This window comes from Aureobasidium pullulans, assembly GCF_000721785.1.
Source record: "Aureobasidium pullulans EXF-150 unplaced genomic scaffold scaffold_5, whole genome shotgun sequence".
NCBI lineage: Eukaryota > Fungi > Ascomycota > Dothideomycetes > Dothideales > Saccotheciaceae > Aureobasidium > Aureobasidium pullulans.
The window spans coordinates 34,021-61,166 of record NW_021941025.1 but is presented as its reverse complement, the minus strand read 5'-3'; the positions used below and the strand labels follow the sequence as shown (position 1 = coordinate 61,166).

General features: G+C 49.9%; 11 protein-coding genes across 11 annotated transcripts; 6 read left to right on the top strand and 5 right to left on the bottom strand.

Moving 5' to 3' along the window:
• Nucleotides 1–77: 77 nt before the first annotated feature.
• M438DRAFT_173062 (uncharacterized protein) lies at nucleotides 78–789 on the top strand. Its single transcript, XM_029899145.1, has one exon. It carries the CDS (start codon nucleotides 271–273, stop codon nucleotides 676–678), a length of 408 nt encoding a protein of 135 aa, XP_029762411.1. The 5' UTR covers nucleotides 78–270; the 3' UTR covers nucleotides 679–789.
• A 5,004-nt stretch (nucleotides 790–5,793) lies between these two features.
• Nucleotides 5,794–6,476, top strand: M438DRAFT_389887 (uncharacterized protein). Its single transcript, XM_029909047.1, has one exon. The coding sequence runs from the start codon at nucleotides 5,813–5,815 to the stop codon at nucleotides 6,248–6,250; it is 438 nt and encodes a 145-aa protein (XP_029762410.1). The 5' UTR covers nucleotides 5,794–5,812; the 3' UTR covers nucleotides 6,251–6,476.
• A 1,651-nt stretch (nucleotides 6,477–8,127) lies between these two features.
• On the bottom strand, nucleotides 8,128–9,065 carry M438DRAFT_333137 (uncharacterized protein; the record flags this gene model as incomplete). The annotated part of the gene is made up of 2 exons (XM_029903570.1): nucleotides 8,128–8,621; nucleotides 8,687–9,065. 2 exons carry the CDS (start codon nucleotides 9,063–9,065, stop codon nucleotides 8,128–8,130), a joined length of 873 nt encoding a protein of 290 aa, XP_029762409.1.
• Nucleotides 9,066–9,550: 485 nt separating this feature from the next.
• On the top strand, nucleotides 9,551–10,733 carry M438DRAFT_389881 (uncharacterized protein; the record flags this gene model as incomplete). The annotated part of the gene is made up of 1 exon (XM_029909046.1): nucleotides 9,551–10,733. Exon 1 carries the CDS (start codon nucleotides 9,636–9,638, stop codon nucleotides 10,731–10,733), a length of 1,098 nt encoding a protein of 365 aa, XP_029762408.1. The 5' UTR covers nucleotides 9,551–9,635.
• A 1,468-nt stretch (nucleotides 10,734–12,201) lies between these two features.
• M438DRAFT_333135 (uncharacterized protein) lies at nucleotides 12,202–12,564 on the bottom strand (the record flags this gene model as incomplete). Its single annotated transcript, XM_029903569.1, has 2 exons — nucleotides 12,202–12,412; nucleotides 12,479–12,564. The coding sequence occupies 2 exons, from the start codon at nucleotides 12,562–12,564 to the stop codon at nucleotides 12,202–12,204; spliced, it is 297 nt and encodes a 98-aa protein (XP_029762407.1).
• Nucleotides 12,565–12,946: 382 nt separating this feature from the next.
• Nucleotides 12,947–13,838, bottom strand: M438DRAFT_173046 (uncharacterized protein). The gene has a single exon (XM_029899143.1). It carries the CDS (start codon nucleotides 13,698–13,700, stop codon nucleotides 13,053–13,055), a length of 648 nt encoding a protein of 215 aa, XP_029762406.1. The 5' UTR covers nucleotides 13,701–13,838; the 3' UTR covers nucleotides 12,947–13,052.
• A 1,256-nt stretch (nucleotides 13,839–15,094) lies between these two features.
• Nucleotides 15,095–15,999, top strand: M438DRAFT_173015 (uncharacterized protein). Its single transcript, XM_029899141.1, has one exon. It carries the CDS (start codon nucleotides 15,331–15,333, stop codon nucleotides 15,883–15,885), a length of 555 nt encoding a protein of 184 aa, XP_029762405.1. The 5' UTR covers nucleotides 15,095–15,330; the 3' UTR covers nucleotides 15,886–15,999.
• M438DRAFT_173016 (uncharacterized protein) lies at nucleotides 16,000–16,683 on the top strand. The gene has a single exon (XM_029899142.1). The coding sequence runs from the start codon at nucleotides 16,114–16,116 to the stop codon at nucleotides 16,579–16,581; it is 468 nt and encodes a 155-aa protein (XP_029762404.1). The 5' UTR covers nucleotides 16,000–16,113; the 3' UTR covers nucleotides 16,582–16,683.
• Nucleotides 16,684–18,140: 1,457 nt separating this feature from the next.
• Nucleotides 18,141–22,526, bottom strand: M438DRAFT_314541 (multidrug resistance protein 3). Its single transcript, XM_029902607.1, has 7 exons — nucleotides 22,321–22,526; nucleotides 21,424–22,268; nucleotides 20,940–21,372; nucleotides 20,178–20,889; nucleotides 19,533–20,124; nucleotides 19,362–19,478; nucleotides 18,141–19,306 (listed from the first exon to the last, which is right to left on the bottom strand). The coding sequence occupies exons 1-7, from the start codon at nucleotides 22,399–22,401 to the stop codon at nucleotides 18,331–18,333; spliced, it is 3,756 nt and encodes a 1,251-aa protein (XP_029762403.1). The 5' UTR covers nucleotides 22,402–22,526; the 3' UTR covers nucleotides 18,141–18,330.
• Nucleotides 22,527–22,792: 266 nt separating this feature from the next.
• M438DRAFT_353368 (uncharacterized protein) lies at nucleotides 22,793–25,008 on the top strand (the record flags this gene model as incomplete). Its single annotated transcript, XM_029906867.1, has 4 exons — nucleotides 22,793–22,849; nucleotides 22,913–22,936; nucleotides 22,993–23,108; nucleotides 23,160–25,008. The coding sequence occupies 4 exons, from the start codon at nucleotides 22,793–22,795 to the stop codon at nucleotides 25,006–25,008; spliced, it is 2,046 nt and encodes a 681-aa protein (XP_029762402.1).
• An 83-nt stretch (nucleotides 25,009–25,091) lies between these two features.
• M438DRAFT_269072 (cytochrome P450) lies at nucleotides 25,092–26,636 on the bottom strand (the record flags this gene model as incomplete). The annotated part of the gene is made up of 3 exons (XM_029900306.1): nucleotides 25,092–25,366; nucleotides 25,421–25,854; nucleotides 25,906–26,636. 3 exons carry the CDS (start codon nucleotides 26,634–26,636, stop codon nucleotides 25,092–25,094), a joined length of 1,440 nt encoding a protein of 479 aa, XP_029762401.1.
• Nucleotides 26,637–27,146: the final 510 nt, after the last annotated feature.

Here is a 27,146-nt window from a genome sequence, read left to right as displayed (position 1 = left end):
TTCACACTCTCAGTGGAGGGCTGCACCGGTATTCAAAGCATCGTGCATTTCTTCAGTTAGGATAATCTTTCGTGAGACGGAGCGGTTGCAGTTGTGGCTGCGGATGACGTTCATACTCTTTGAAAATATGGAAGGAAGTATCGAACCGTGGGGGAGTTTCTGTTTCTCAATTCCGCTCAAACTTGAACTTCTTTCTTTCGGCCACGACGGTTTACTGTATGGAGTCCTATCTCACTTGCAATTTCTTATGCTGATATCAATGCAGTCATCATGGCAGACCACGAGCTCGACAACTACAACTTGGCCGCCGCTCTCGAGCACCAACTAGGTCTTGGGCCTCCATACTTCTACAAACGCGATGAAGCCGGCAACATCGTACAATCTCACATTCCGCCACTACCAAGAGCTCCAAGCATGACTCTCGCTGTCGAGCCCGTCGACATGAGCATGAGCGCCCTCCGACAACTCATGAAAGAACTCGAGTTGCCTGAGTCTGCTGCCCTTGAGCCTCCGGCTGGCGTTTTCTCATCTCCGCTCTCCTCGGCCCCTGCCTCGACAGATGGAATGGACATCCCTCCCTCTTCTCCCACTCGACCACGATCGAGATCCCCTCCTGGCGAGGATCAACAACCTCCGCCCAAAAGGCTACTAAGGACTCGTAAGCTATTTCCATATTGATGCTGTATGAGTTTTGTATTGACAAGAGATAGGCCCGGTCCTCCCGGCTGCTCTTGATCCTGCTGCCGCCGCTGCACCTGCACCCGCACCTGGAGATGTCGAGGCCACTACAAACCGTAAAGCACTTACATGTCATTCGAAAACATCATTCCATCCGTTAACACTATTCATTGCAGTCGACCAAAAGCTCCAAGAGCTTGTCAAGCCACCGCCGCCAAAGGATGCTGCTGCCGCTCCACCAACATTCCTCTTCCTCTGGCAGAACAGAGACGACGTTTCACCCGACACACTCGCTACTCAAAAGCTCCTCGCCAAGCTCATCAGTACTCTCCTCTGCCCTCTCGTCTGCGATGACCATCAACATCGCCAAAAGCTTCTCCTCAACTTCAAAGGCGAGCCCAACATCACCATCCCCGAGTCCGATGAGTACAAGAAGGCCATTGACAGCAAGGATATCGTTTTGTGTGCTTGGTCACCCCTGGGCCTCGGTCTCAAGAGCAAGCCCATCGAGAAGCTACTCACTGTTGCTTTGGATGAGGGATGCAAGATAAGGCTACTATTTTGGACAATGAACTTTGAGCCATACTCCGCCTTTGAGGCTACTCAGTTTACAAACCGTTTTGTTGCTCTATCCCAAGGCAAACGGGGTAAAAGCTGGAGATGCCAATGATAGGTGCGGAGGAGGCTGCTGATTTCTGGACGAGTTTGGAGGGGTTGTTGCATGCATTTCGCCATGGAGGTCTCTCTGCTGCTGAGCAAATCCGGTGACACATGGTGACTTCGCCATCACCGCCGACCAGCTCGAGTTGTTGCAGTCGGAGTGGGTTGCTGTAACTCATCAATGAGTAAAGATTAGTTTTTCGTCGTTGCTTTCGTCAAACAAATCTTGTTTCGCTGTTCATTCAACGTCTTCAATTCAGTTCTCTCGCCAGCAAACATGAAGTCAAAGCTCTGCTTTCGACCAAAGAATTTCGCGCGTTGTCACGGCTTATTGTCCTTTCAGAAATGACTGAGACTTCGAATTCTGGGGTTTGGAGCGCGGAGTTCGCCGTTTTTTCGACGTTTGGTGACGGTACCTTAGTAAATTAGAAGACCTGTAAACATCTATTAGCATATACTGTAACTCGCTGTCCTCGTCGGTATGGGTCCAAAACGAGCTTCTAAAGCTGGCGCTAGCGGTGCTGCCACTAAGAAGGCCTCGCGCGTAAGGAAACCGACCTCGAAGGCTACTGCTACTACTGCTGCTACTGCTATAACATTAAAGGTTATAAAGGCTCCGAAGACCCCTCGAACATCGAAGACTGTTATAAAGCTAGTAACGCCCTCTAGCATTAGGATCCGACTTAAAACTCCTGCTACTAAGGCTATTATTACGAGCATTAAAGTGGCGCCCGAGGCTACTATAGTAACCGTAGTTTCTAATAATAACGAGGTCTCTACCGACGAGGCTTTTAACTAGATATACGGCGACGAGGTAGATAATAAAGAGGAGAAGGCTAATAATCGAGAAATCGCGCGCCTCGAGCATAAGAAGTTAATAATAGATATCGCTCGCGAGAACCGCGTAAGGGAAGAGGCCGCTTATGCGCTCGAGACCGCTACGCGTATAGTAATATAGGCTCTAGAGGAGGAAGCCGCTTAAGCGCTCGAGAACTGTAAGTTTGTTAGTAAATAGTAGGCTATAAGTAGTAAAGAGACATTAGATACTCGTACCTTTAACTTTAACTGCGCCGACGGTAGGATCTTTAGTCGTTTCTAGCTATAGATCGACGAGGTAATTGCTAAGCAAGTGACGCGAGTGTTCTCTAGTAAATTTAAGCTCTTCGCTACTACGATGTTCTTACTATCGAACCGTAATACGTATATATCGACGACTCTACGCGATAAGGGTAATTAGGAGGTTCTAACGAAGTAGCTAATAAAGTAGTATAAGAAGGGCAAGTTAGAACTGCGCTTGTCGGTTATTACGCATTTAACTAAGCTTAAAGAGGACTCTATCGTCGTTGCAGCTAGTTAGAAGCGTAAGGGAACTGCTACTAAGATCTAGAGGCTTAACATGCCCTTAACACTTAAGGCCGAGCGCGCGCGAGGTAACCATTATTCTAATCTTATGCTTAAGTGGATTTGTACGCTTAATAATGCCCTCTACTCTAGCGACTACTACTTTTAGAAGGGGTCGAACATTGCTTAAAACTATTACCTACTAGATGACACCGTCATTAAAGACTAGTCTAACGACATTAACTTAGGCTACTCGATAGTCGACACCCCCTCTATTAACATCGTTATAAAGCTTAAGAGCTACTTATATGCTCGAAAGGCAAGGAAGAAGCAGTAGCTAGAGGTGCCTCTAATGCCGCTAATACCCTAAACACTAAACGACATGCTTAACCTTATAGCTATAAGCATAATGTCCTAGATGTAGCAATCTTAGTAGCAATACTAGCTCCTATAGCTATAGCACCTTCTACCGCCTCGACCGCTAGTATTCGCCGCCCCGAGTACCGCCGCACTACTAGTCTTAAGTCCTATCGAAGCCGACTCTAAGGACACGTTAGTAGAGTTTTTTGTATAGTTAAAGACTAGTAGCAGGTAGCAGAGCTTAATAGATAAGGTTACTAAGGTTAAGAAGAGACTTAAAGAGGAGGACTATAACCTAGACGGCATTAGGGACATTAATATAGAGACATAGACGACTNTCTAGGAATTTAGGCGTAGTTTACTCGGTCGAGTTTAGAAGGAAGTTACGCGGTATAAGCGGACTACTAAGTCCCCCTAATTTGTCGATTTAACTAGCAGATATGGCTAGATTTAATGCTTAGCTCGCCGAGTTATACTAGCTTAACTCTTAATTAAATATCTATAGATAATGATACCCGCTATAATCAAAATGAGCTGCCGTATGCCTTCTACTAGCCCTTTGCACCGCTATACGTAGGAACACCCNAGCTAGCGGCATAGAGCGTAAGTAATTGACCTTGAACAAAATTAGGCAATGGGGGCGACATGGTACGTAGTTTCTTATGAATTACAATTTACTAAGGTACCGTCACCAAACTGACGAAATCGGTAGAAACACCGTGCTCGCGAACCCCACAGACGCCAGTCTCAGTCATTTCTGAAAGGACAATATTTCCGCGTGTTTGACCGGTGACACGTGCGAGGGCGGGCTCGATGAACACCGCGAGAGTTGCTCATATGCAACCCCCTCGCCGCTTCGCTGATGCATGGTCGCACAGCAATGTCATAACATGCCATGCTAACGTATATGGTTGCCATGAAGCGCTCGTTGCAGAATCCGCATCTAGACTGTGCAGACAAAGACATGAGACTGTGGAATCATGGAGCTCCAAAGGTTCAACCATCAAGGTGGAACTATACCCCGCATCCCCCTAACAAACCGCTCGTTGCATGCCTCCACAAAGCGTAGTCAAGGCTTTGACTCCTCCGAATAGGAGTTCAATCTTTCATTGTTGATGTTGCTACGTCGCCTTCGATTGCTTGAAGCGGGTGTTGTGCATGATCATGAGTTGGGAACGGTTCGAGAGATAAGATTGGGGATGAGTTGGGGAACAATGTTGAGTCCCTCGCAATTGGCGGCCGTGGAGATAAGCGATTTGCTCGCAGTTCATCTGTAATATCTAACTACTTCGAGGTGGCCATGCGAGAGTATGGAAAAGCGTCGACACAGAGTCGTTGTCGCCTACGTGGAAGGCTGCCCATGGTGTTCACCCGCATGAATAGAGAAAGCCGTGGTGGATAAGATAAGACACACCGATGTTCAATGCATCAAAACTCGAAACCCACAGCTAGGCTCATGTCTGTCGTACGTGGATCAGAAGATGACGGAAGTGTAGCAGTGGAGATCTTTTGCAGCCGCCCTCAGGGAGCTTAAATGTAGAAGAGAAATAATGCACGAACAAAGACAAGCCATACCGAACATAAGAAGCCAGAAGGCAACAGTGACGACATGTTTTCTCTTTGGAAACATCCGAGTTTGAGAATCAATAGAAGTATGGTAAATTCTGACGAAAACGAGACAGCATCGTTCCGTTGTGTATATCAACAGCTGAAGGCCAAAGATTATTACGGCGCAAGAGTAGAGGTGAACAACCTTAGTGTGCAACCTCTCTGACACGACGCATCACATCAATTACCGCTAGAGACCTTTGACTCGTTTGACATGTATGGAGTACTCCTACACAAATCCCGCAACGCTGGGACAACTCGAAGAGATCACACGAAAGTGCACCCTGTCTTGTAAGAATACTCCTGGTGTATGCTGAATCTCACTGATAACAGCTTCATCTACCGACACTCCTTCACTGTTCACATATGACAGAGTCGGACTCGACATTGAAGCAATATTTCCTTTTCCAAACTTTCCCCTGCCTAGTAGGAACCCTCACAAGAAGCACTTTCCGTATCAGCGACAATATTTCTTGCTGTTCGGGGTCTCCATCTTAGCTGAGTGGAACGACAAGCAATTCAAGCTCAAACACAGGCCCGACATGGAGCACGCCACAATGATCTCTGCAGGAGCACGCCTGAGCTGTTGTCTTGCGCCAGTGATGCCGCTTCATGTCAGACCTCAGCAGATCTCGAGGCTGGGTGCATCTGCCATGCATCGACATCCAGCGCAAGACTTGCAAAGCGTGGAACTTGTTACAGGGTGCAAGCGTCAACGGTCAAGATTCGATGGCCGAGACGATAGAAGATGTAGATTAAGGAAATATCCGTTGGACTGACCGCTCAATATTCCAAGGTCATCGTCATCCCGTTACTCATGAGTAGATGTGTGATGGAGAACGTGTGCGCGATCTTTTTCCTCGTGTAATTCCGATGTGTTTGAGAAGCCCAGGTATCCAGCAGTCTTTCTGTCGCCCATGTTGTAGCGATCAAAGAAGGTCTCAGGCCGAGCTGCAACTCCTGGCACTTCGTCTTCATCAGCCAATGTATCGTCGTCGACCAGTCTGATGGGCTTGGCCGGTGGAGGCTGCGGCAGGAAAGTGAGTGTTTGTCCATGTTGGGGTGACGGCTCAAGAAACAGCCAGTGGTCAGCAGCGAATAAAAGGTATGTAGCATGGCGACAGGCGCGAAAGTCGGCTTGTTGCGGTCCACCTCGCCAGCCCAGATGTCAGAGGAAATCGCTGAGAAAAATGAATCAGAAGAGGAGGTTAGTGAGAATGATAGATCAGAAGAGGAGGTTGATGAAGACGACGACGTGGAGAACGTCTCCGAGCCAGATGCCACCGAAGTTGATGTCCTCGACACCGAAGCCACCTCGGATCAAGAAGCACACCACTTTGGTGTCAAGAACCCCATTCTCATCAACTTTCAAGGCTACACGCTCACGATGGGCCTACTGAACACCATAAAGGCCAAGGCCATAAACAAAGAAGACAAGGTGCGAAGACTCGCTTCTAACAGACCGAGCGAATGGAATCACGGAGGAGACAAAGAGGAGTATGTTCGAGACCCCCGAATCCGCAGAATTTGCAGAATGTCCCGATGTGTCCAGAAGTTGCACAGGCATATCTGCCGATCGTCAGAACCGGAAAGCATGCCATGATCGCGAGTCATGATATGATCCAGAAGCGCCTTTGCTCAGACGAGTAGCCACGGCAATATATCCCTTTGCGCAGCGGTATAATAATGCGAGATACACCAAGCTTTGTGAGCCCAGGTGAACAAGGCGTCGTACTCTTGGGCTTGTGTGGTGCTGACTTTGACACTGCCTCGGTTATATGCGAGCTTCTCAACAAGATCGGTCGAGTTCAGCGAAAGCGGCGGCACAGATACCATAGTCGGGTCTTGGTTGGCAAAGAGTTTCCGGTTGCATCCTGACTCGGCCGACATTGTCAAGGATATCGTTGGATTGAGTCCGGCGCCTTGCAAAATCTCGAAAGTCCGAAAGATATGAGTGGTTACCGTGGTGCTTGACTGCAACAAATGACTGGTCAACTGCCAACACTGGTGGTCCAGGGATTGGCCCTTGATGGTGGTCTCTGCCTGCCCTGGCTCGTGGGTTCGAAAGTTGCGGTAATGTTGCTGTCATTCCCGTGCTTCCCCAACTCCCGCTGCCTGCTCTGCGGTCGATCTTATTGCTGATGGAGTGGTGTGATGCAGAAACGGACTTGGCGTAATGTCTCGAATGAAGCATAGCAATTCCTTGGTCGCGGTTCTAACTGTCATCGTAGCTTGTAGGCTTCTTGATCTGGTGGAGTCCAAACAATTGATCAGCGAGTCTTCACGTGTTTCATATTCTTAGAATAACCAAGAATCCAGCGCAGCGAGCTAATGGGGTGCTGTTGGCTGTGCACAGATATCAAGTTTGTGGAGGTCGCGATGTAGGCGTCTCATTTACGAAAGTTCCCGAGAAATGGAACCTCACAATCTTGATTGACATTTCTGACAAAAGCGGGGAGAGGAAAACACCTTGATGGGCCGAGCTTCATCGCACTCAACGCGTGAAGCGGAAGACAGACATCTTCCAGAACCTTGCACGAAACCTACTTTTGTAATCCTCGCCATCCAAAACAGTACGATAGACCAAAACAACGTGCTTTCGTATGGCCTTCCAAATCATCCGTCACGTTTCCGCCTGTCACCAACTACTCAACCTTGTTCATATTTCACTCGGATGCAACAAGAAAGAGTTGTTATATGCCGGCTCCAACTTCACAACGTCTCTGGGTTTGGGTCGTACATCGTGTCAACTCAATATCAAGACGCATCCTGTCCCCGCTGCTCATGTACATGATACCAGGCGCCTTCCATCTCAAAATTCTTATGGAAGATCGACTTTCGGGTCTTGTTGCTGTCCACACTTGCGATTTGCCCGTTTTGAGCATGTCCTGTGCCTGTGATTAACTCATCCTGCCTTGTCCGTAAGTCACTATATGCCGTCGTCCTTGATATGTGGGATTTTCAATCCCTGTAACTCCTTGCGTTCTTCGTCCTCGTTGCGTATTGTCACAAAACACACCGGGTGTGTTTTTCTACCGGCACATTGCTTGCGACCCATTCGTAGTCTGTGGTGTTGCAAATGTTCGAGCTAGAGAATAGCACGGGGTTCAGATCATCCGCAAACCCGAGGCTGTTTTTCCCCGAAGCGGGAATGTTTTCTTCTGCATGTGACGGAAACTGAGCTGCCTTGGCTTTTAGCTTGGAATAATTGGTCAGGATGATGACAGTGGTTGTCAGCCAGTGGGCCACTCTCGAGAAATCGAGCAAAGGTGAATGAGAGGTGAGATTCTTCTTCGTGTCGTGTCGTATCGCTTTGCAAAATCAGGGTCTTCCCGACATGGCATATACCAACATCGCAATAATTATGCACAAGACGAAGGACAGACTTGATAACACTCGGTAAAGATTCGAATTTCAAACAGCAAACAGCAAACAGCAAGAAACAACGACGACGGCGGCCAACACGAACACTCCGCGAGATTAACAAGTACTTCCAGCACCAACAAACAGCTCAACCCTGAATTTAAAAATACTTCTCGCCCAACAAACAGCAACAACATCTCCGGTCTTGACACCAGCAACAATGGGAATGCCTTGCAGCGTACGAGATTTGTGGACCTGGATCTTGTTGTTGACCAAAAGTCCCGTCTCACTTCCAGCTCTAATCACACAATGCAAGCCAGGCAACGAGCTCCAGTCACCACCAGAATTCATCGCATCGCGCAGTCCAATTGTTGTAAAGTCAATATACAACGCCCTCTTCGGCACGCGTTCATCCTCGAGAACTACAGTACAGTCTTGATGGCACCCAAATGTGGTGGTGTTGCTCTTGAGATCGAAAGAGAAAGCAGCAAAAGAGTCTGATGTCGTGGTCAAACGACCGAAAACGCGAGAAGAAGAGGTAGTGGCAGGTGGTGTCGAAGGAGGGGCAATGATAGTGGCAGAGGCGACAGCAACGACAGGGCTTGATTCTTCTATACGATATTGAATCAGTACACTGACAGTTAATGAATAGAACAATGCAACATACATTTTTGACGGCAAGAAGCTGGAGCATCTGCATCGGTTGACGCTTTACGCTTCAAACCAATGGGCTGAGAGGCTTCTTGTTCTCGTTCTTCTTCTCCTTTCTTCTCCACGTCCAGGCCGTTTAGCAATTGCTGAATAGTAGCCAATGCGTCAGTGGTAACGGGTAGAGCTCCCCGGGCCTTTCTGGCTGCCAAATCAAAAGGATCTTCACACCAGATTGGCATGGGTTCGTCGTCGTCGAGCACACGAGAGGTGCATATGCCGTCCTTGACGGACCAGAAGATTCGAGGGCTGAATCCAAGGATTGCGGCAGTGTTGGCCGTGGTTTGAAGTTCGAGACATGAAGAGCCAGGATGGCTGCGAGATTCGACGAACATCGGATGAGGCATGATGGCGGTCGTCGTCAAAAAAGACAAGTCAAATTCAAAGCCGAAAGAGAAGTTGTATACAGGATTGGTTTGTTTACATGAATCAGCGTCGTTGCTCTTGCCCGCTTGCTATCGAATCTGACTAACCCTATCAAATCTGACAATAGCGCCTTCTATCTTGCTTTCTTTCCCACGATCAAGCTCAACGATTCAACAATTCAACGGATGAGATGTACTTGCAGGAGCGACTATGTTTCTATTTGTTACGACTTCTCAAACAATATTCCTTTGTTTCAATCTAGAAGGATGCACCAGGAATCACCTCGTCCATTTCGGTCTCGTCGAAGAAGTCTGCAGAATGGAAAGGAATTGAACTTGCAAGAGCAATGGTGAAATTCTGACGAGGCTTCACGTCTTTGGCAAGGAGTGGTGTTGGGAGTGATTGCTGACTAGAGTGTGAAAGTCAAGCCGTGTTGGGAGCCTCCGAGCGGAAAGTGCTTCATCTTCCCTTCCACCTGCACCTTCCTCTCTTCTTCTCATCCGAACTTCTCTTCAACAATTCTCTTCCAGACTTCAACTCATCCAACAACAATGGCTCAAGACGAAGACATCCTCAACATCCTGCGCTGCCAGCACTGTGAGCAGCTCAACAGCAAGTGTGATAAGCTCTACAACCTCATGCATTCCACCGCCTCCTGCACTCGCTGCACCACGGACGGCCACGCCTGTCAAGATGGCGACAACATCACCAAGGTCTCCGTCTTTCGCAAGACCGCTGTCAACGATCTTGTTCCCTCCAATGTCCGCCCCGACTTCATCAAGATCTTCGATGATACCGCCATCCACAACCCTCTCCTCCTGCTCGTCGCAGTCGCCTTTGTCTCCGCCAGTCCTACATACAACGACATCAACCAAGTCGCCACTATCTACAAGATCATCCTCGACCGCCGTCCCAAATGGATCATTGGCAAGACCAACTCTGAACGCGAAGCCCGTCTTGTCTTCAACATAATCATGGGCCCTCTTGCTCTCCACTACGCCCACCATGTCGGTCGAGCCAGCAGCACCATCCACAAGCAAATCAACAGTGCCGCCTTCATGTTGTCATCTTGTTGGGCCATGACAACCAGCTGGGACGCCTACTTTGAATCATCCACCAATGGCGCTCCTCTCTACCTCACAGTCATGAACTCAGTCGACGTCAGTCAAGTCGCCACTCTTCCTCCTGTCAAACATTTCGAGATTCTCATAAACTCTCTCACGCTCGGCGACGGAACCAAGAATGAGCTCAAGTCTGCTGTCGAGGACTGCTACAAGATTGCCATTAACATCACCGCCGATGAGAACAACACCTCAACCAACTACTCCAACATCGCCATCTTTCGTTGGTTGAGCATTTCCACTTACGAGCCCGACCCGGAAGCTACAGTTCAAGAACAACTTATCTGGAGCTTGATCCTCTGTCATTGGGCCATGCTTTGTCAACGCAGAAAGAAAGTGTGGTACTTCGAGGACATCGCAGCACCTCTCTTCAACGAGTTCCTCGCTGATCTCCGTGAAGCTGGAATTCTCGACGACGATACCACTTGGCCTATTTGGAGAGAGGGATTGAGATACCTTGCCAATACCGCTGCTCTGAGCTTGGAGGACATGATCTTCATACCGGGTTCTGTAGATGAAGACCGGTGATTGGGTGGGGTGGTTTCTCACTCATCATATCAATACATGGAGTGAGCCTTTGCAGTCGTAGATAATCGAAGAGAATAGCTTTGATCTTGCGCTTCAATTCCAATGTGTACTTCCAACCTTCCATCGCAATCTCTCTCATCTACTTACTATTCCAATACGTACACCATCATCCGCCAAGAAGAACAAGTACCACTATCTAACAAAGCCCCTAAATAGGGTCGACGGTGTAGAAGCTACATGCGGGTTGAAATCCATGAAAATACTTCCTCCCCATGTGCTAAAATCTGTCACTCTAGCCATCTCCCGCTGCCACGTCTAGAGTCGTCTAGCCTGTAAAAATGTACAATGGTTCTCAGATCAGTATAGGCGTCCGCAGAGAGGCTATGACTACTACACTCTCAGTGGAAGCTACCCTAATAATGCTGAAACTATGCTGTTCTACAGTTGTACGCGTGACAGAGTTTAGCACATGGGGAGGTTGAACGTCAGGTGCAGGAATCAAGCAGACTCCAGAGGGTACCGGTGGCGGTGGAAGAGGTGTTGATTTTACGGTTCAATTTGCCATAATATCCCGACCGACGAACAAGGATCAAAGTACCGAAGCAAAAAGAGAGTGGCGCTGAAAAAATATGGGGAAAACACCTTGATGGCCGAAGCTTCACAGCGGACTCTGATTCGCGAACCTCTGTGATAAACGAACTATTCTCATGGACTCCCCACAGAAGCCGATGAGCTCAAGACCACTGTCCATGCCGAAATAGACCAATATAGCCTTTCCCCTTGTCACGCTGTATTTCTCGTGATCTATAAAATCTTCTTTCCCGTGAAGAGTTTTCGGTTAGAGAAGTCTTCTTCGACAACGCTCTGCTCTGCGTGTTTCTTGCGCAACCTGATCTCGGCACTTGTTTGATTTTGCGATCTGATTCCCGAGAGTGATTCTCGTGCTCAGGAGTGTCAACCCGGCCATTTCTCTTGGATGAGGTCGCTGTCCTCGGTCTACCCTAAGCCCTACTTGGATGATAGAAAAGCGTTGAAGACTTGTATACTCACGGAAGGTGCTACGAAAGTTCAGACTTACGAAATGCCAAAGAAATACTTGATTGCGATGTAGTGACGTGGAAGGCATTATCAAGGTTGATACCCGCCGTCAAAGATGTAGGAGATCGTGCGCCATGTGACTTTGGCCCGGACAGCGGGAGAGAATGATATTGTCACGATATGAGTAGTCAGCAAAAACAACCTGTTCGACCACAGTTCCAAGTCTTGAGAAGAGATATCATTTGTATTGGAGAGATGACCTGCGAATACGCGGAGCAACAATACCTCCAACGCTCATGATTGCGTGATCAAGCAGATTGCCGACTATTTGCTCGATCTGTGCAGCAGGGAGCAACATGGCATCTTCTTACGACTCCCCTCCCGGCTCTAAGGCCCGCCGTAGCCATCGGCGCAAGCAATGCATGTGCATTCAAATCCCCAGATGTATAGCCTTGTCCTCGACGTTGCTGAATGCAATGCGCAGCTCTTCTCCAGCAGCAGCAGTAGCAGCAGCAGCAGCAGATGGCTGCATGGCTTGTGCGGTAATCTCTGTATGGTGTATGGCTTGGCTGGTAGTGTTTGCGAGATGTAGGGCTTGCTCAGTGTTGTGTTTGGGTGTTGGAAACAGCGACCCGGATGAGCTTCACAGTGTGAACCTGTGTGTGTGTTAGAAGGGAGGTGGCGGGTTTCTCTTGCGAGTAACTTACTCCAGAAGGGCTGGACTCAATGTAGCATCAGGCGGACTCCAGGATGTTCGCTGCCCTGGTTGTTGTAGGCCTGAGTACTGCACCATCGAGCTTAGCTGGTGTTGGAGAGAGGGGCACCGTTGAGCTCGCCGAATGATTGAGCTCGCCGAATGAATGCGCACCCGCATCCTTATCCACGTCGTAGATAGCGTGATCGGCGTAGGTTTTCTGCTTGCGGTCGCCCTTGAGCTGGGATGGGCGAGAGATTGTTGGAGAAATGTCTGCTGAACAGTGGCTTGTTGAGTTAAGTTTTGCTGGGACTGTCTGCTGAGCAGGAGCTTGCTGGAAAGAGGCTTGGAGCACGAAACCTTGCTGGAACACCATCTATTGCTGAACATGTCGGAGCCAAGACGGATGCCATGCTGCGTGGTTGTCATAGTCCAGTCGTAAATCATCGCATCAGCTGGGATGAGCGGTGTCTGGAAGTCCTGCTCGGCAAAGTTGGTCGTGGAGTACTGCTGAGTGTTGAGCATCTCTTGAGGATTGGATAGTTGTTGGGGGAAGGCATGCAGGAGTTTGGAGCACAGAAAACGTCCTAAGAAGCGCACTGAGTGTTTCCGTAGTATTGAGCGCCGGACATTGGGTCGCTGCAAAACGCTACCTGAAGCAGTTGAAGATGACAGTTGTAAGTCGGCCGTGTTGGCCTGGCCTGAGGTTGATCACTGGGATCTTCGGTTGTTCGAGCCGGAGGGCGCTGCTTGGGTGGGAGACAGGCTGCCATGAGGGTAGTCGTCAATACCGTTGGTTGTTCGAGCCGAAGGGGGCGGCTTGGATAGGATGTGCTGCCCTGAATCTTTGGGCCTCGCTGACCCGCTCGAATGTGGCCAACTTGCCCATGTGTTCGAGACGCTATTAGACTGCGTGACCGTTTGCGTCCGGGAGGAAGAGCGGAGCCGAGCAGTTCGTTGAAGGCGTGAAGGGCGAGGATGTATAAGCCTGCAGCCAGCGAGCGCTTGTCTGACTGCTGAGAGTGGAGTGCTGTCGGCTGGAGTAGTGCTCGATTCGGTGGGCGGGTGTCTTTCAGACAGCGGGTCGCAAGGACTGGTGAGGAAGGAATGTTAGAAGGAGACGAGCAGAGTTTCACGTCATGACGGCAGTGGAACAGCAGGCAACTTGGGTGCTCGCACCTTGTTTTAAACTCCTTCTCTTGATTGTTATCCTTTCCCCTCTTCACATCTTGCATTCCTCATGGTAGCCTGTCTCTGAGAAAGAGCAGTTGCAGCGCCTGTTTCGGCATTCCGCGGCGAAGGTTTCTGGCGATGACGGGGAATGACTCTTGGAGAAGAGCCTGCAAGGGAAGGTAGTCGAGGGCTCGGGCACGGGCATGTAAGCATCTGTGACCTGAGGCCGAGTGTCGGAGAGATTCTTGGACGAGAAGGAGCGGTGGGGGACTTGGATCCGGACGGTGTTCGCAGACAAAGACCAAGAGACGGCGAGCTTGTGCCGAGGATTCGATTGTTCAGATAACGATGCGTGCAGACATAGCGGCCGAGCAGGCGCGTTCATGAGACCGAGTGCGGCGAGAGTCGGGACGCTTCATGGACATTGCGGTGAGAGTATGGGTTTCGCAAACGCAAAGAGGAAGCGAGCGAGAAATTCCGTCGGAGTCGTGGCCATCAAGGTTGATGACCGGCGGGCAAGCGCGAACCTCGGAGAATTTTTGAGCTCGGGCTTTGTTGACGCCTTGACGCCTCTCCCATGACAGAATCTCCGCGGGCGGCAGCATCAACATGCGTACATGTCCTCCTAACAAGAGGATCATGATGGAAAGCTTGTTTAGACCTCATGCACACCAACTCGCACACGCTCGGCGACACCGTCAATCGCGACCGCGCTATCACTAAACAGATCGCAGCACGCATCAGATCTTCCTTCTTCAGAGAAGCAATTCGAGGCAGATTCCCATAGCGGCGGTCCGGCTCTACCGTGATCCTGGATGCCAGGCCTACAAGAAAATGGACACGAGAGCAAGGAGAAGAGAGCAGGAACAATCGATGATCGCCCATAATATCAAAGAAGCCACCGACATCTGGCGCACAAACTCACACATGCCCGAAGCCTCGAAGTTATTCGTACAATCTGGCAAGTCTCACACTTGGGAAATCTCTTCCTTGCCGTGCGAGTTCTGACAAGAATTACAAACGTGCTCCTGCAATACAATGAAGCCGCTTTCCCAGTTGTGTGCCTCCCGTCTTTCTCTTTCCTCGACGCCGCCTGGGACTTACACTGTTCGTTTAGCTTTCGGGACTGACCATCATCTGAAGTCGCCCGAATCAGGCAATGCGCAGCGAAGCACTTGTATAAAGATTGGATCAACCAGCTTGCAATAGGTCATGCCTTTCTTGATCTTCTAGATTTGTGAATTGACGGAGAGCATCATTACAATATACAACTCCCTCTGAGGCATCGCAACCCAGGTCAGGACTTGGGATTCAGTCAAAGATCCGCGCATTTGCTGCATCCTCGATACACATCAAGGATGGGCACGGGGCAAGGGCATGAGAATCCTCATAGACAAGTTCGAGTTCGTCGTTCTACAACGTGGGAACGGTCATTTTCCTCTTGACAATGAGAAATCATCTGCGATACCAGTATCGCTTCGGTCATAGAGCACTGTCCTCATCGTTGCCTTTCCAGAGAACTCCAAGTAGCGTGTTCACTGTACCGCGAGATCTCCAACAAGTCCAACGAGTCGAGGCGTTGACCATCAAGGTGGTTCTGCGGAGAAAGCAGAGTCCGTGCGCGCGCTGTTTTGTTTGCGGCTCTCGGGATTCACATCGTCAGCGCTTCCAAGGCACGATGAATAGTCCACTATGCGACGGTTTATCGACGCGACGGTTTATCAACACTTGTATCCTCTTCATCGGCCGATCCGTCCCAGGTCCCGTGGTAGAGATCATGCCATGACAACCGCAGCCAGAAAACTCATCTGCTCCCCGAGCATCAACAACCTCGCAACATCGTCATCGCTACACGCCACTCGGGCTCCCGAAACCCCACCCGAACCTGAATATACACAGTGCAGCATACAAGCCCGCTTGTTCCACGTCGGAAGCGCCCGCTCCTGCTGTCCCACTTCGTCTTGCTCGGTCGTCTTTGCAGTGAGCCGGACTACGCCAAATCTTGGAGCCCGCAACGATTACGAGTCCGCCTGCCCGATGACACGTCCATGTCGACTACAGCTCCTACCGAGGATACTTGAGTGCTTGCAAGGGAGAGGGACAAGGAGAAGGAGAAGAGGAACAATCCTGAACACTGGTGCAAAGACTGTCGCAAGCGCCAATACCACTCAGTACCCTTCATCAGTATCCTGCTCAACCAACGGCCGTCTGCACGCCGCAAATCATACGTATCGCCACCCGCGATGATTTTGAGCCACCGCGGATGCATGCAAGAAGACAACAGCAAGCGCTCCGCTACTCACTGGTTGACGGACACTTGGGACAAGCGCTACAAGCACTGGGAGAAGAAAGAGATCAATAGATCAACAACACAGTGTATGCTTTTGCATACGTCCTACTCCGTTGCTGGATCTTGACGCTCAAGAAGCGTTCCACGACTACATGCATGGACTGGTGTTGCATTAATCGCCTGCCATGACACCACACGTCACCGACCTCGGAGTCGCCACATGCGCAGTACTCTCTATCATATTTCGGACATGGCGTGGAATATCTCGCGTTGCCCTCCAAGACATCTCGCTAGTTCTTCCAGGTTTACTCGCCCATGGGTGTTTCCACTCAGCCTACTTGTCTCTTGAGCAAGCGCAGCGCTTCCAAAGCAGCGCAAAACAACACTACACAAAATGCTGCCATTGGCAAGAGGATGACATACTTGAGCAGCAGAAGACGTTCCTGAACAAGAGAATGCTATGTCCAAGTAAGAGAACCACATCCCACAAATCTTGGCCGTATTTATCTGCCGCAGACGATAACAGATCTAATGCATTTGGTCGCAATTTTATCACTGCGCTAAAGTTCAGCGACTCTCTGTCGCAGGACAGCAAAACAAGAGCGGCATCTACAGAAGTCAATCACCTTGTCCGTAATCCTCGACCTTGTTGAGCTCCATCCTTCCAATGAACAGTCGCTGCACGGTAGGCTATCCAAAATTCAAATCGTGCCAACGACAGTTTTCAGCCAGATGACCCTTTTTCCCCTAAATGGTTTCCGGATTCCACATGAATTGTCTGCTATAGGATGAGCGAGCTACTCGTTTTTCACAGGTGAAAGGTGAATTACTTGGGCATCAGAGGCAATTCGAACATGTTATATAAGCGTAAAAGTTTTAACCTGATGAGCTGTTTCTGTTTCCAGTCTTTTGTGTAGTGCTGCCCTTATGTATATGTACTGTCGCGTCTTCGTTCGGTTTGAGTTGGCCCCATGCGAAGTTGTCATTCTCCAAACTCAAAAATGAAGATGGAAAGGCTTTGGTTTTACAACTTGTTGGATTTGTCGGCCTCACACTCCCGAACAGGTCTCTTCCTGCTACAATATTTCGCTGTCGTGGACGTGGGATCCAAGTATATCATATACCTATGGTTCATCTCTTTGTCTTTTATGGTTGACAACTTGCTTTTGTCAACATGTGTTTCTCTGCAATCTGTTTTATGCTGCCGAGGCATCCATCTTTTTTACGCATCCGGTGACACGTACATACCCAAGACCGCTTTTCAAGAGAAATAAGAGCCTCCACGGCTCTTATTTCTCTTGCATGATTCTCGAGTCGCTCGGACCGCACCGCCACACAAACGTATGCGATTAGTGATAAGCAAGGTTCTAGCTATGACACAGAATCAGACGAGTTAGCCTAAACGCGATGTGACAAGCACTCCGCCATGGATCTGTCGTATTCAATGTCATTATCAGTATGTAAGCGATGGACGAGTCAACTTTTACTACGACCAAACGCCTAAGTGCCATTGCCCCATTTTCTCTTGAAGATCAATAAGCAAATAAAAAGGTGCACCGGGGAATGGAGGAACAAGATAAGCACGAGGCATTTCTCGGCTTTTGCGATCAAAATGACTCTTGCGGTAGCCATATATCTGAGAGGCTAGACATCTTACCTAAGAAAATTTGTTGTGACCGGCAGCTGAAAACAGTGCCTAAAGCTCGCTGATTCCAATGACTTCTCGAGACGTTTCTAGTCGTAGCACCTCTGTTCGTCATGAGTTAGATAACACAAAAGGATGCGCCACTATTATGAACATTCCTATGAAAGTCGGCAGAGAGAGGATGCAACATTTGACCGGAGGACACTTGTAAAAGCGCGTTTAGAAACGTCATCGCTATAAACAGGAAATGCGCGTGGCGGCATGTATGCAAAAGTGCAGCTTCCGATATTATGCACAATCCTTGTTGGCTCCCCGACCCGGACCATTTTCCACCTCGCAATTTCTAGTCTCTTCCTGAGTCGAAAAACATATTTCGAGCACGTTAGATGTATGTCCTGGTGCAGATCGGACATCCAATGCTCTTTCAGAGACAAGGGTGGAGGAAGTCGTCGGGTAGACCTAAATTCACCTTTGCGTTACGAACGCCCACCAGATCGCTCCTTAACTAGCGTGAACTCATATCACTTTTTGCTCTGACAACAAAGTCAAGGTATTATCAAGCATGTACTGCGAAATCTCGAACAGCGAACAGTCGTTAAAACTACAGGCACGATATACAGGTCGCAGTGTTTAACTAGAAACTTGGGTGAAATCGAGAAGAAGGCGGAATGATGAATGCACACATCGTCGAAGTTTCTGGATGATACTAGTCACAAATCAAAGCAGTATAGCTGACCATCTCAACTGTCGGAGCATCCTATTCTAATGACTGACTCAGACACATATTGTAGTACATGCCTCCCAGCTGTGTCAAAGTCTTGTGGTCGCCACTCTCGACGATTTGTCCATTGCTGAACACGAATATACGGTCTGCTCCCTTGATGGTCGATAGGCGATGTGCAATTGCAACGGTGGTCATATCCTGGCGACTGGCCTTCTCGATGGCAGCTTGCACAATCCTCTCGCTCTCGGTGTCTAACGCCGACGTAGCCTCATCCAAGAGCAGCAGTCTCGGGTTTCTGATCAAAGCCCTGGCAATCGCTATTCTCTGGCGCTGACCGCCGGACAGTTGTGTGCCGCTGCTACCGCAATTTGTTGCCAGTCCGTCCGGAAGGGATGTCACAAAGTCCCAGATGTTAGCTTGTTTGCAAGCATCTTCCACCTGCTCATCCGTGGGCTCAACATCCAAACCAAATGCGATGTTCTCGCGTAGCGTCCCCGAAAGAAGCGTTGGTTCTTGTTGCACCAGTGCGATGTTATGGCGGTATTTTTTGGTGTAAAGCTCATTGATGTTCGTGGAGTTGTACTCGATCCGGCCCGAGGTCGCGTCGTAGAAGCGTTCTAACAAGCTCACCATGGTCGATTTGCCGCAGCCCGAGGCGCCAACGCATGCGACAAACTCGCCTTCCTCGATTTGCATCTGAACGCCCTCGATGACCTTGACATCTGACCTTTGTTTGTAGGCGAATTCTAGATCGATAACGTTGATTGCAGCTGGGCCACCGGCCCTCTCGTTATCCGAGTCCTCCTTGTCGTCGTTCAACGATGGCGCAGGCTTGGATCTTTGTTGACGTAACCAAAGAATGTAGTTGGCGCCAGATCTGGCGCTGCTCAGACTCGTAGTGAATGTCGACACTTGCACACAGGCTTCGCCAGAGAAGAGAACCGCGATGAAGATAATGAAGAACTGATTTTGGGTGTACTCGTTGCGGAGAACAAGCTGTGCACCGTACCTGTGGAGACGAGTTGTCAGTATATCTCGGAAAGTCGTTGAGACTTAAAACTCACCAGAAAGTCAGCGCCATCGCGGCAAAGACGATGGCTTGGGCAGCAGAGAAGAAAAAGTTGATCCACAAAAAGCTGCGACCTGATTTTTCGACAATGTCTGTGAGACAGTCGCTGTATCTGCGGCGCACAACGTCAGTAAACGTTACCCAAGTCAAATCTGGTTGTTCGTACCTTTCAACGATTTTGTCTTCAAGCGTCAAAGAAGCGACAGTACGAATTGCAGCGACAGATTCCGACGCTATCGCAGCGCTGGCTGCAAAACGTTTCTCAATGGAAGACTCCAAACGTGATTCCATAGCGAAGCGAAGCCATGCCGATATGATAATGGGAAGGAGAGCTCCAAACAAAACAACCAAAGCCAGCTTCCAACCGACAATCAGAGCAAGGATACAAGTCGACACCAGATTGACGAGCGTGATGAAGATAATTGCCACGTTGAAACCGAGTAGCTCTTGCAACTGTGTCGGTGCAGTGGAGAGTCTCGAAACAATCGCGCCAGTAGTATTCTGCTGTTCATCGAAGAAACTGATGTCTTGAGTAAGCACAGATTCGAGAATCTCGCTACGATAGCGGCGTGTCAGTCTTTGCGAAACGATGTTTGTCACGTAACCCATCGAGAAATAGGCGGCTAGATTAATCAGAGCGGTGATGAAGAGCATTAACGAGTAGAAGTTGCCGTCGTGTGTAAGCTGAGGGCTGGGGCCCTTGTTGAACGAGTTGATCAATCGGGATATCAGGATCGCCATCACAGGATAAGTAAGACCTACGTGAAATTAGTCATCGTTCCACCACAGGAGAATGAGTATGTATGCGTACCTCCAACCACACATGATATGCAGACTACCATGAATTCTGGCCATAGATTGCGCTGCTCGGCCAGAAATTTGGAGACGCAGTGAAGAATACCATAGTCCAAGCTCTGTGATACAGGGTCGGATTGCTCGGTTGGGAATTGCACCACTTCCTCGTTGATATCGTCTTGCTTTTCTGTTGTAGCAAGGCTGTCTTCTCTGCTATTCCGACCATGATTATTGCCAAGATCTTGGGCCGCGACGAGACGGTAGTATGCACCTCTAGTAGCGATGAGCTGTTCGTGCGTGCCTTGTTCAACCACGGTACCGCGTTCGATGACGGCAATGTTGTCAGCTTCTCGGACAGTCGAAAGCTTGTGTGCGATCATGATCGTGGTCCTGGATTGTCGCACGGCATCCAAGGCCGCTTGAACCTTGCCTTCTGCCACAGGATCTAGCGCACTCGTTGCTTCGTCCAAGAGCAAGATCCGCGGGTTTGAAACGATGCTGCGAGCGATCGCAATACGCTGCTTTTGACCGCCAGACAGAGTTCCGGCTCTCTCACCAACCTTGGTGTGATATCCTTGAGGCAATGCGCATATAAATTCGTGAGCGTTTGCCTTGACGCAGGCTTCTTTCACAAGACGCAGCTGTGCATCTCCTGAAAGGCTGTGATCAAAATTCGCGATGCCGTTGCGAACGTTCTCAAAAACACTAGCGTTGAACAGAACAGGTTCCTGTATGGTGTCAGATACGATCTGTCTACAGGTTTGAAAACAGCTCTCACCTGCTGAACTAAGCGGGCCTGTGTACGAAGCCACTTCACGTCCAGCTCGGTAATGTCCACTCCATCAAGTGTGATACTGCCCTCCGTGCGATCGTACCATCTCTCGAGGAGACCAACTATCGTGCTTTTCCCAGATCCACTGGCACCGACTAGTGCTGTCGTCTTGTTGGCAGGAAAGCTGATCGTCAGTCCATTGAGCACTGTAGTGTCCGGTCTGGATGGATAGGCAAAGTGAACATCGCGAAACTCGATTCGACCTTGCAGCTGAGAGTTGGGAATCGTCTGTCCAATATTGGTAAGGGCATTCAACTTTGGCTCTCGGTCGATGACCTTGAAAAGGTTCTCGGCTGCCGAGCAGGATTTGGCGACGACAGCTATCTGTGGTGCGACTTGGGTGATGGAGGTAGCGGCGACAAGGACTGCGAAGATGACTCTGTCCTTGGATCAGCAAGCTGGGCATGACCTCAATTCCAGTGGAACTCACACAATCACATCTCCAGGCTGTGTGATCTCGCCACTAGAGTAGAGCCGGATACCTTCCCAAAACGCCAACGCGTATCCCGACAGCACACAGAAGTATTGCATCGAGAAGAGGACACCGTAGTTGATTGACTTTTTCCTTCCCTCTTTCTCTGCCGCATCCAAAATGGTTTGATACTTGGCCAAGACTTTGGGTTGCCCCCAGAAGGCGTGGACCATCCGGATACTGGATAGAGCCTCGCTGGCCATCGTGCCGGCAGCGGAGTAGAACTTCAACACTCTACTTTCTTGCTTTGCGTCGATGGTGATGCAAGTAGCAGAAGTAATCACTATGGCGGGGACAACGCACATAGTGATGAGTGACAGCTTCCACTGAGTAGCCAAAGCAACTACGAAGGCGGTAATGAAGGTCGACAGAGCTTGCAAGGTCACACCCAGCTTTTCTGCTGTGCCCTGGCTGACAAGATTTCCGCTGGTGGTGACGTCCATTGCTATTGAGCCGAGATCGTTCCCATCGAAGTATGCAATTTCCTGGCGCAAAGTTTTATCAACATAGTCGATGCGAAAGGCTCTCGAAGTCCGGAGAGAAGCGACCGATATGGCGTTCATGCCGATATAGAAGAGTACCAATTTAGCGACACAGATGTACACGAGGATGAGGGCAGTATCCGAGATCTTGTTCTGGAAAGCAGTTTTGGAAATGCGGCCTATTGCAAAGTCGTTGAACTGAGTGACAAACTTGCCAAAGACAATGTCGAGGATGGGCAGAGCAGTACCGCATGCCAGCAAACAGATTGCAGCGACAACATAGAGTGCTATGCTTAGTGAATCGGCGTACGTGAAAAAGCGCTACAAGATTCATCAGCATGTCGAGTGGGTGAACAACCGGACCGAAGACTACCAGATATGCCGCAAAACCTTTGGTTGGCTTCTTGTAGGAGCTTTGTGGTTCGAGCGGCTTGCGCTCATCTTCATCGCTCATTGTCGTGGCATGTATACTGAGGGCAACGTCGAGTGTGTGAATGCAGTCGCAAGGACAGCGATAACAGACCTGGCAGCCATGTCGATAATATGGTTGTCAATTGTTCCAATGCCATGACGCGCGCATGCTTGACGGAAGGCGCGCATCCCACAGAAGAGTCGCTTCCCATTTTCCTTGGAAGGATTCGTGGATGGAAGGATTCAGAGGGCGTTGCGCTAATCGAATTAGCCGTCCTCAACAAAGCAGGCCCGTGCGACACTCGGGCGCGTCCCGCGCATCCCTTATCCCGCCGCCATCGCCATCCTCCGTTTCCATCGCTTTTGCTCTACGACTTGCTGCCCCGTGATTTTCAGACTGCGGCCCAGAGCCTCTCCGATCAAGAGCTGCCAACATGTCCGATCCCGATGATAATGTCGGAGGATCGCCAAAGGTGCACATCGGTCGCGCTGTGAGTATTCGCACTAGCCACAAATTGTTCTGCCATTCATTGTGTGTTGATCCCGTTGTATAGTGCGACCATTGTCGCTCCCGCAAAGTAGGTACACTGTACTGCGTTCGGGTTTGCCATAGCACCGACACTGACACGCACAGATCCGCTGTGACAGAGCGACTCCTTGTGCGAATTGCGTTGCCGCCGGCATACAATGCAAGACTTCCAAAGACAGACCCCAAGTGCAACGGCAAAGGGTGCTGATCTCGGGGCAATAGTGAGCCAAGCGGACCCTAAGTGTTTCCAAACCATCACTGACCAAAGACAGTGAGCGCAAGATCGATGCTATGGAGGAGCGTCTGCATAGCGTGGAGACTTTGTTGATGGAAACTAACAAGATGTTACGCTCTCTTCTGAACAAGGAGCATACCATATCGCCCTCATCAACGCTCACACCAGATGTCAGAGACACCAGGGCCAGTTTTACTGTGGACGTGAATATGGACAGGAGCGTGAATGGACCATATGATGGCGAGACATCTTTGATGGCTCACTCGAGGAACGCACGCCGCGTCATCGAGCACCTGCTACAGTCAACGCCGTCCATGTCCAGTGACCCTGAGGTCATTGATGCTCTCAAGACGTTGCATGCCGCTATGCAGGGTCCTTCGAGAACCGAGGCCAGCCTTCTACGGCCCGGCCCGACCGACGAGGACCAAGAGTCGCCTCGAACTACTCTGCCACCTCAAGAGTCTGTTTTCAACATCATTCGTGGTGCCCAGGCCGCGGATTGCCTCTTCTTTTCGATATGGTTGCCCTTCTTCACCCCGGATGAGTTCATGCATCTTTGCGATCAGCTGTACTCTGATTTCGACTCCTGCTCACTGGCAACCAAGACGACCTTGTACGGTGGATTACATTACATGTTTGCCGAGTACCTATCAGCATGCAAGACCCCCTTTGACTCGATCTATTGGGCACACGCCCAGAGCTTTAAGCTTCTGTTCGAAAGCTGTTTGCGACGCTATAGTGTCTTGTCCATACCGACTTTTGACAACGTCTTAGCTCTTGTTTTTGGCGCTGGCCATGCTATCCAGGTATCTGACTATGCTTCAGCTTGGCCGATGGTGTCAACTGCAGCCAACATGTGTCAGGCTTTGGGTTGGCACAGACTGCCAGACGGCTACGCGCGGGACGCCGAAGCTCAGAGGATCTTGTTCTGGTTGATTTACTACTTTGACAAGTGTCTCTCCTTGAGACTTGGAAGGTCGTCCAACATACAAGACTTTGACATAAGTGTTAGCTACCCCAAAGATCCTGTGGAATCAGAATATCGATCGTGGCATCTGTGGTTCCTGACCCTCATCGACATCGCAACCGCACACGGCCTGATATACGAGCAACTTTACAGCCCCGGCTCAATGCAACAATTACCAAAACAACGATCACAACGTGTACTGGAGCTTGAGTTCCGTCTTGACGCTATAGCATACAAAAGCTCCAGCATCGTAGAGTCAACAGTCTATCGGCGCCAGTATATGATATATCTTGTCAAGTCCAATGCAGTAGTCATCGGCTGCCTCCGAACCTTGACATACCGAGCTGCTTCTCCGTCAGAAGGCCGTGCTGGCTTTGACATTGATCCTCGATGTCTATCGGCTGCGCGATTGACTCTTCGTTTACACCAGGACGCCATCGAACATGTACGAGATCGGCAAGATGGAAGCGCTAACGATTATGCAAACTGGACCATCTTGAATAGCCCCTTCACACCGTTCATCGTCCTTTTCTGCCATGTCATTGTCAGTTTCGATCTGGACGATCTTAAGCTCATGGAAGCATTCACTATCTCTCTCGAAAGTCTCAATCTGCGAACGGCAAGACCTATGCTCAACTTCCGAGTACTCTGTGAAACATTTCTGTTACTTGCTACACGATACATTCGAATGTCTACCAGGGAAATGCATGTTCGGGACCAAGTCCCCGTTTTCAGCCCGGACAGTAGCCATGCGACACCTTCGTCGTCGGGCTATCCGACCGCCCAAGGTCGTCTCAATAGGATCGACTTGTCTCAAGAAGGTGGTAACAGTGGCGGCTTCAATTTCTTGCCCCCGGGTATCTTCGAGAACTGGCTTTCAGGCAGCCAGGATTTTGATCAGCTTGAGCTTGTCATGTGAAAGCTTATGCGCAAAAAAGACAATGTTTTCATCTCTGACAGTAAGATTACTGCGAGAAAGACAAACACCAGCTCATAATCTATTCAACCACCGAATCCTTCCGGAATGTTCTTTGGGGGCAGCACACCCAGACCAAAGTACCCGAGATCTGGCAGAGTCACTTCGCCCGGCTCCTGCAATATCTCGATATCGAAACAGGTGGACATGATTGCAAAAGTCATAAGCATTTCCTGTTTCGCATAGTGTCGACCGGGACACAGACTTTGGCCGCCACCATATGGCACCCAAGCGCCAGCAAGACCGTCAGTCGAGTACTTCACTTCGGGTTGTACTGCTGAGTCTTCCATCGCCGAATCGACTCTGACTGGCAGTTCGGGCCTGGTGGTGGCTGGGATGTCAACGTGCTTCTTACGATATGACTGTAGCAGTGGCCCGCTGTGGTCCGAACCCGTCTTGAGGAGGAAGCGCTCAGCCCAGAATTGGTTGAGGGGATGAGGATCGTCCACGGTGCCCTGGTTCCACACCTTAGTGTCATGATGGGCAATGTAGGAAGCCGCCACAAGGAGCCTGTCCTTCTTGAACGAGTAGTCGCCGAGCTGATAGTCTTCTCTGGCTGGCATCCTGGCGATGAGGATAGCCGTCTGCAGTCGAAGCGTCTCGGCGTATATGCTCTGTAGCAAGGGCGACTTGATGAGAGCCTCCAAGTCGAAACGCGGCGGAGCATCTGGCTCATGTGCATTCGTACGAGCCCCATCGACCTCAGATCGTACTCTACCCAACAGTTCAGGATCTCTGAAAATCTCATAGAGGAACCAATAGGCCGCAGGAATGGCATTCGAGTTTGCTCTGCACGCTGTTAGTGTTTCATTCGGTTGGTCGAACAGTTAGACAACTTACGCCCACATGATTGCAAGATCTTCGGATGCAATAGAATCTGCGTTCATGGGCTCCATCTTGTTGAAGCCCTCATGACGCTGACGAATGAATTGAGATCCGAAATGGGGGTCGAGGCCTTCGTAGAAAGTGCGACCATCAGCGTCCACAAGCTTTTCGACGTACGCCTTCCAGTGCTTGAGACTGTCGAGACATTTGCGACGTGCAGCCCAAGATCTCGGGACCATGAAGCTTGGGAAGCCTTTGACCAGAGTCGTGGTACAGTCGTCAAACTTCCAGTAGTCGTCCACGAAGTCAGGGTGCAAAGCCGTAAGATACTCGCCGAACATGGAGTTGATCGATGCGTGCAATAACTTTAATTTGCAAAAGTCGAACAGATCTTCCATCTCAAGCCACACACCGCCTATACCGCTGCTGAGCATGGTCTTTGCGATGTTTTCCATCAGCTTGTTAGTCATAGGCTTCAAGCCGGATCCAGACAAGTACTTGATGACCTGCACATGCACTGTGTGATGGATACGCAGATGAGGGGCGACATCTCGAGATCCGGAGTCTGGCTTTCCATCGTAGCCTGTATCGTCGTGGTCGTAGAAGCTCGGTACCAGATGCTTGGGCGTTCCGAACAAGCGATCGATAGCAATCATCACACTGGCTTTGGCAGAGAATTTTCGGGATTGCCTGAACAAAGAGAAAACATTCTTGGGCCCAGAGATGAACGAAAGCTCGACGTTCATACCCTTGAAGCGGATTGGACTGTAGTTGTCGAGCTCATTCGCGCACAAATGTCTGCATCGATGGTCAACGATCAGGTCAGGTGTTTGAAGAATTGCATGCGACTCACAGATTATCCTGAATGAGGTCCGCCACGCTGAAGGCGAAAGCCATGGCATGTCCAACCACGGGAATGCTGTACGGGACCAAAGGAGCTCTCCTGCCCCTGACATTGCTCCACCTAGTGGCCTTGAAGAGCAGTGATGTTATGATGTACGTCGCAGCGAACGGTAGTAAGAGCAGCATGATGAACAAGCACACTCGAGCGGGCGTACTAAAACTGCTCATGGAGAATAAGAGATAGTCATAAGACCAGAAGTCATTGGCATCTTTTGATAGGATGTAAGACTTTGGCTTAGAGGCATTGAGATGCTCGCCAAAGAGGAGTGTTTGTCCTTCAGACACAAGAGTTTGGATTGTTGCTGCCATCGCTAGAACCATGCTGCAGTAACTAGAAAGCAGGGCAGAGGTCA

Bases quoted from the DNA above. Each gene is read 5' to 3' on its own strand.
- M438DRAFT_173062 (XM_029899145.1), top strand. From the start codon at position 271: ATGGCAGACCACGAGCTCGACAACTACAACTTGGCCGCCGCTCTCGAG.
- M438DRAFT_389887 (XM_029909047.1), top strand. From the start codon at position 5,813: ATGTCAGAGGAAATCGCTGAGAAAAATGAATCAGAAGAGGAGGTTAGT.
- M438DRAFT_173046 (XM_029899143.1), bottom strand. From the start codon at position 13,700: ATGCAAGATGTGAAGAGGGGAAAGGATAACAATCAAGAGAAGGAGTTT.
- M438DRAFT_173015 (XM_029899141.1), top strand. From the start codon at position 15,331: ATGCGACGGTTTATCGACGCGACGGTTTATCAACACTTGTATCCTCTT.
- M438DRAFT_173016 (XM_029899142.1), top strand. From the start codon at position 16,114: ATGACACCACACGTCACCGACCTCGGAGTCGCCACATGCGCAGTACTC.
- M438DRAFT_314541 (XM_029902607.1), bottom strand. From the start codon at position 22,401: ATGAGCGATGAAGATGAGCGCAAGCCGCTCGAACCACAAAGCTCCTAC. The intron at 20,890-20,939 runs GTGAGAGCTGTT...GACACCATACAG, and splicing joins AGGCCCGCTTAGTTCAGCAG to GAACCTGTTCTGTTCAACGC. The intron at 19,307-19,361 runs GTGAGTTTTAAG...TCGTCTCCACAG, and splicing joins GCGATGGCGCTGACTTTCTG to GTACGGTGCACAGCTTGTTC.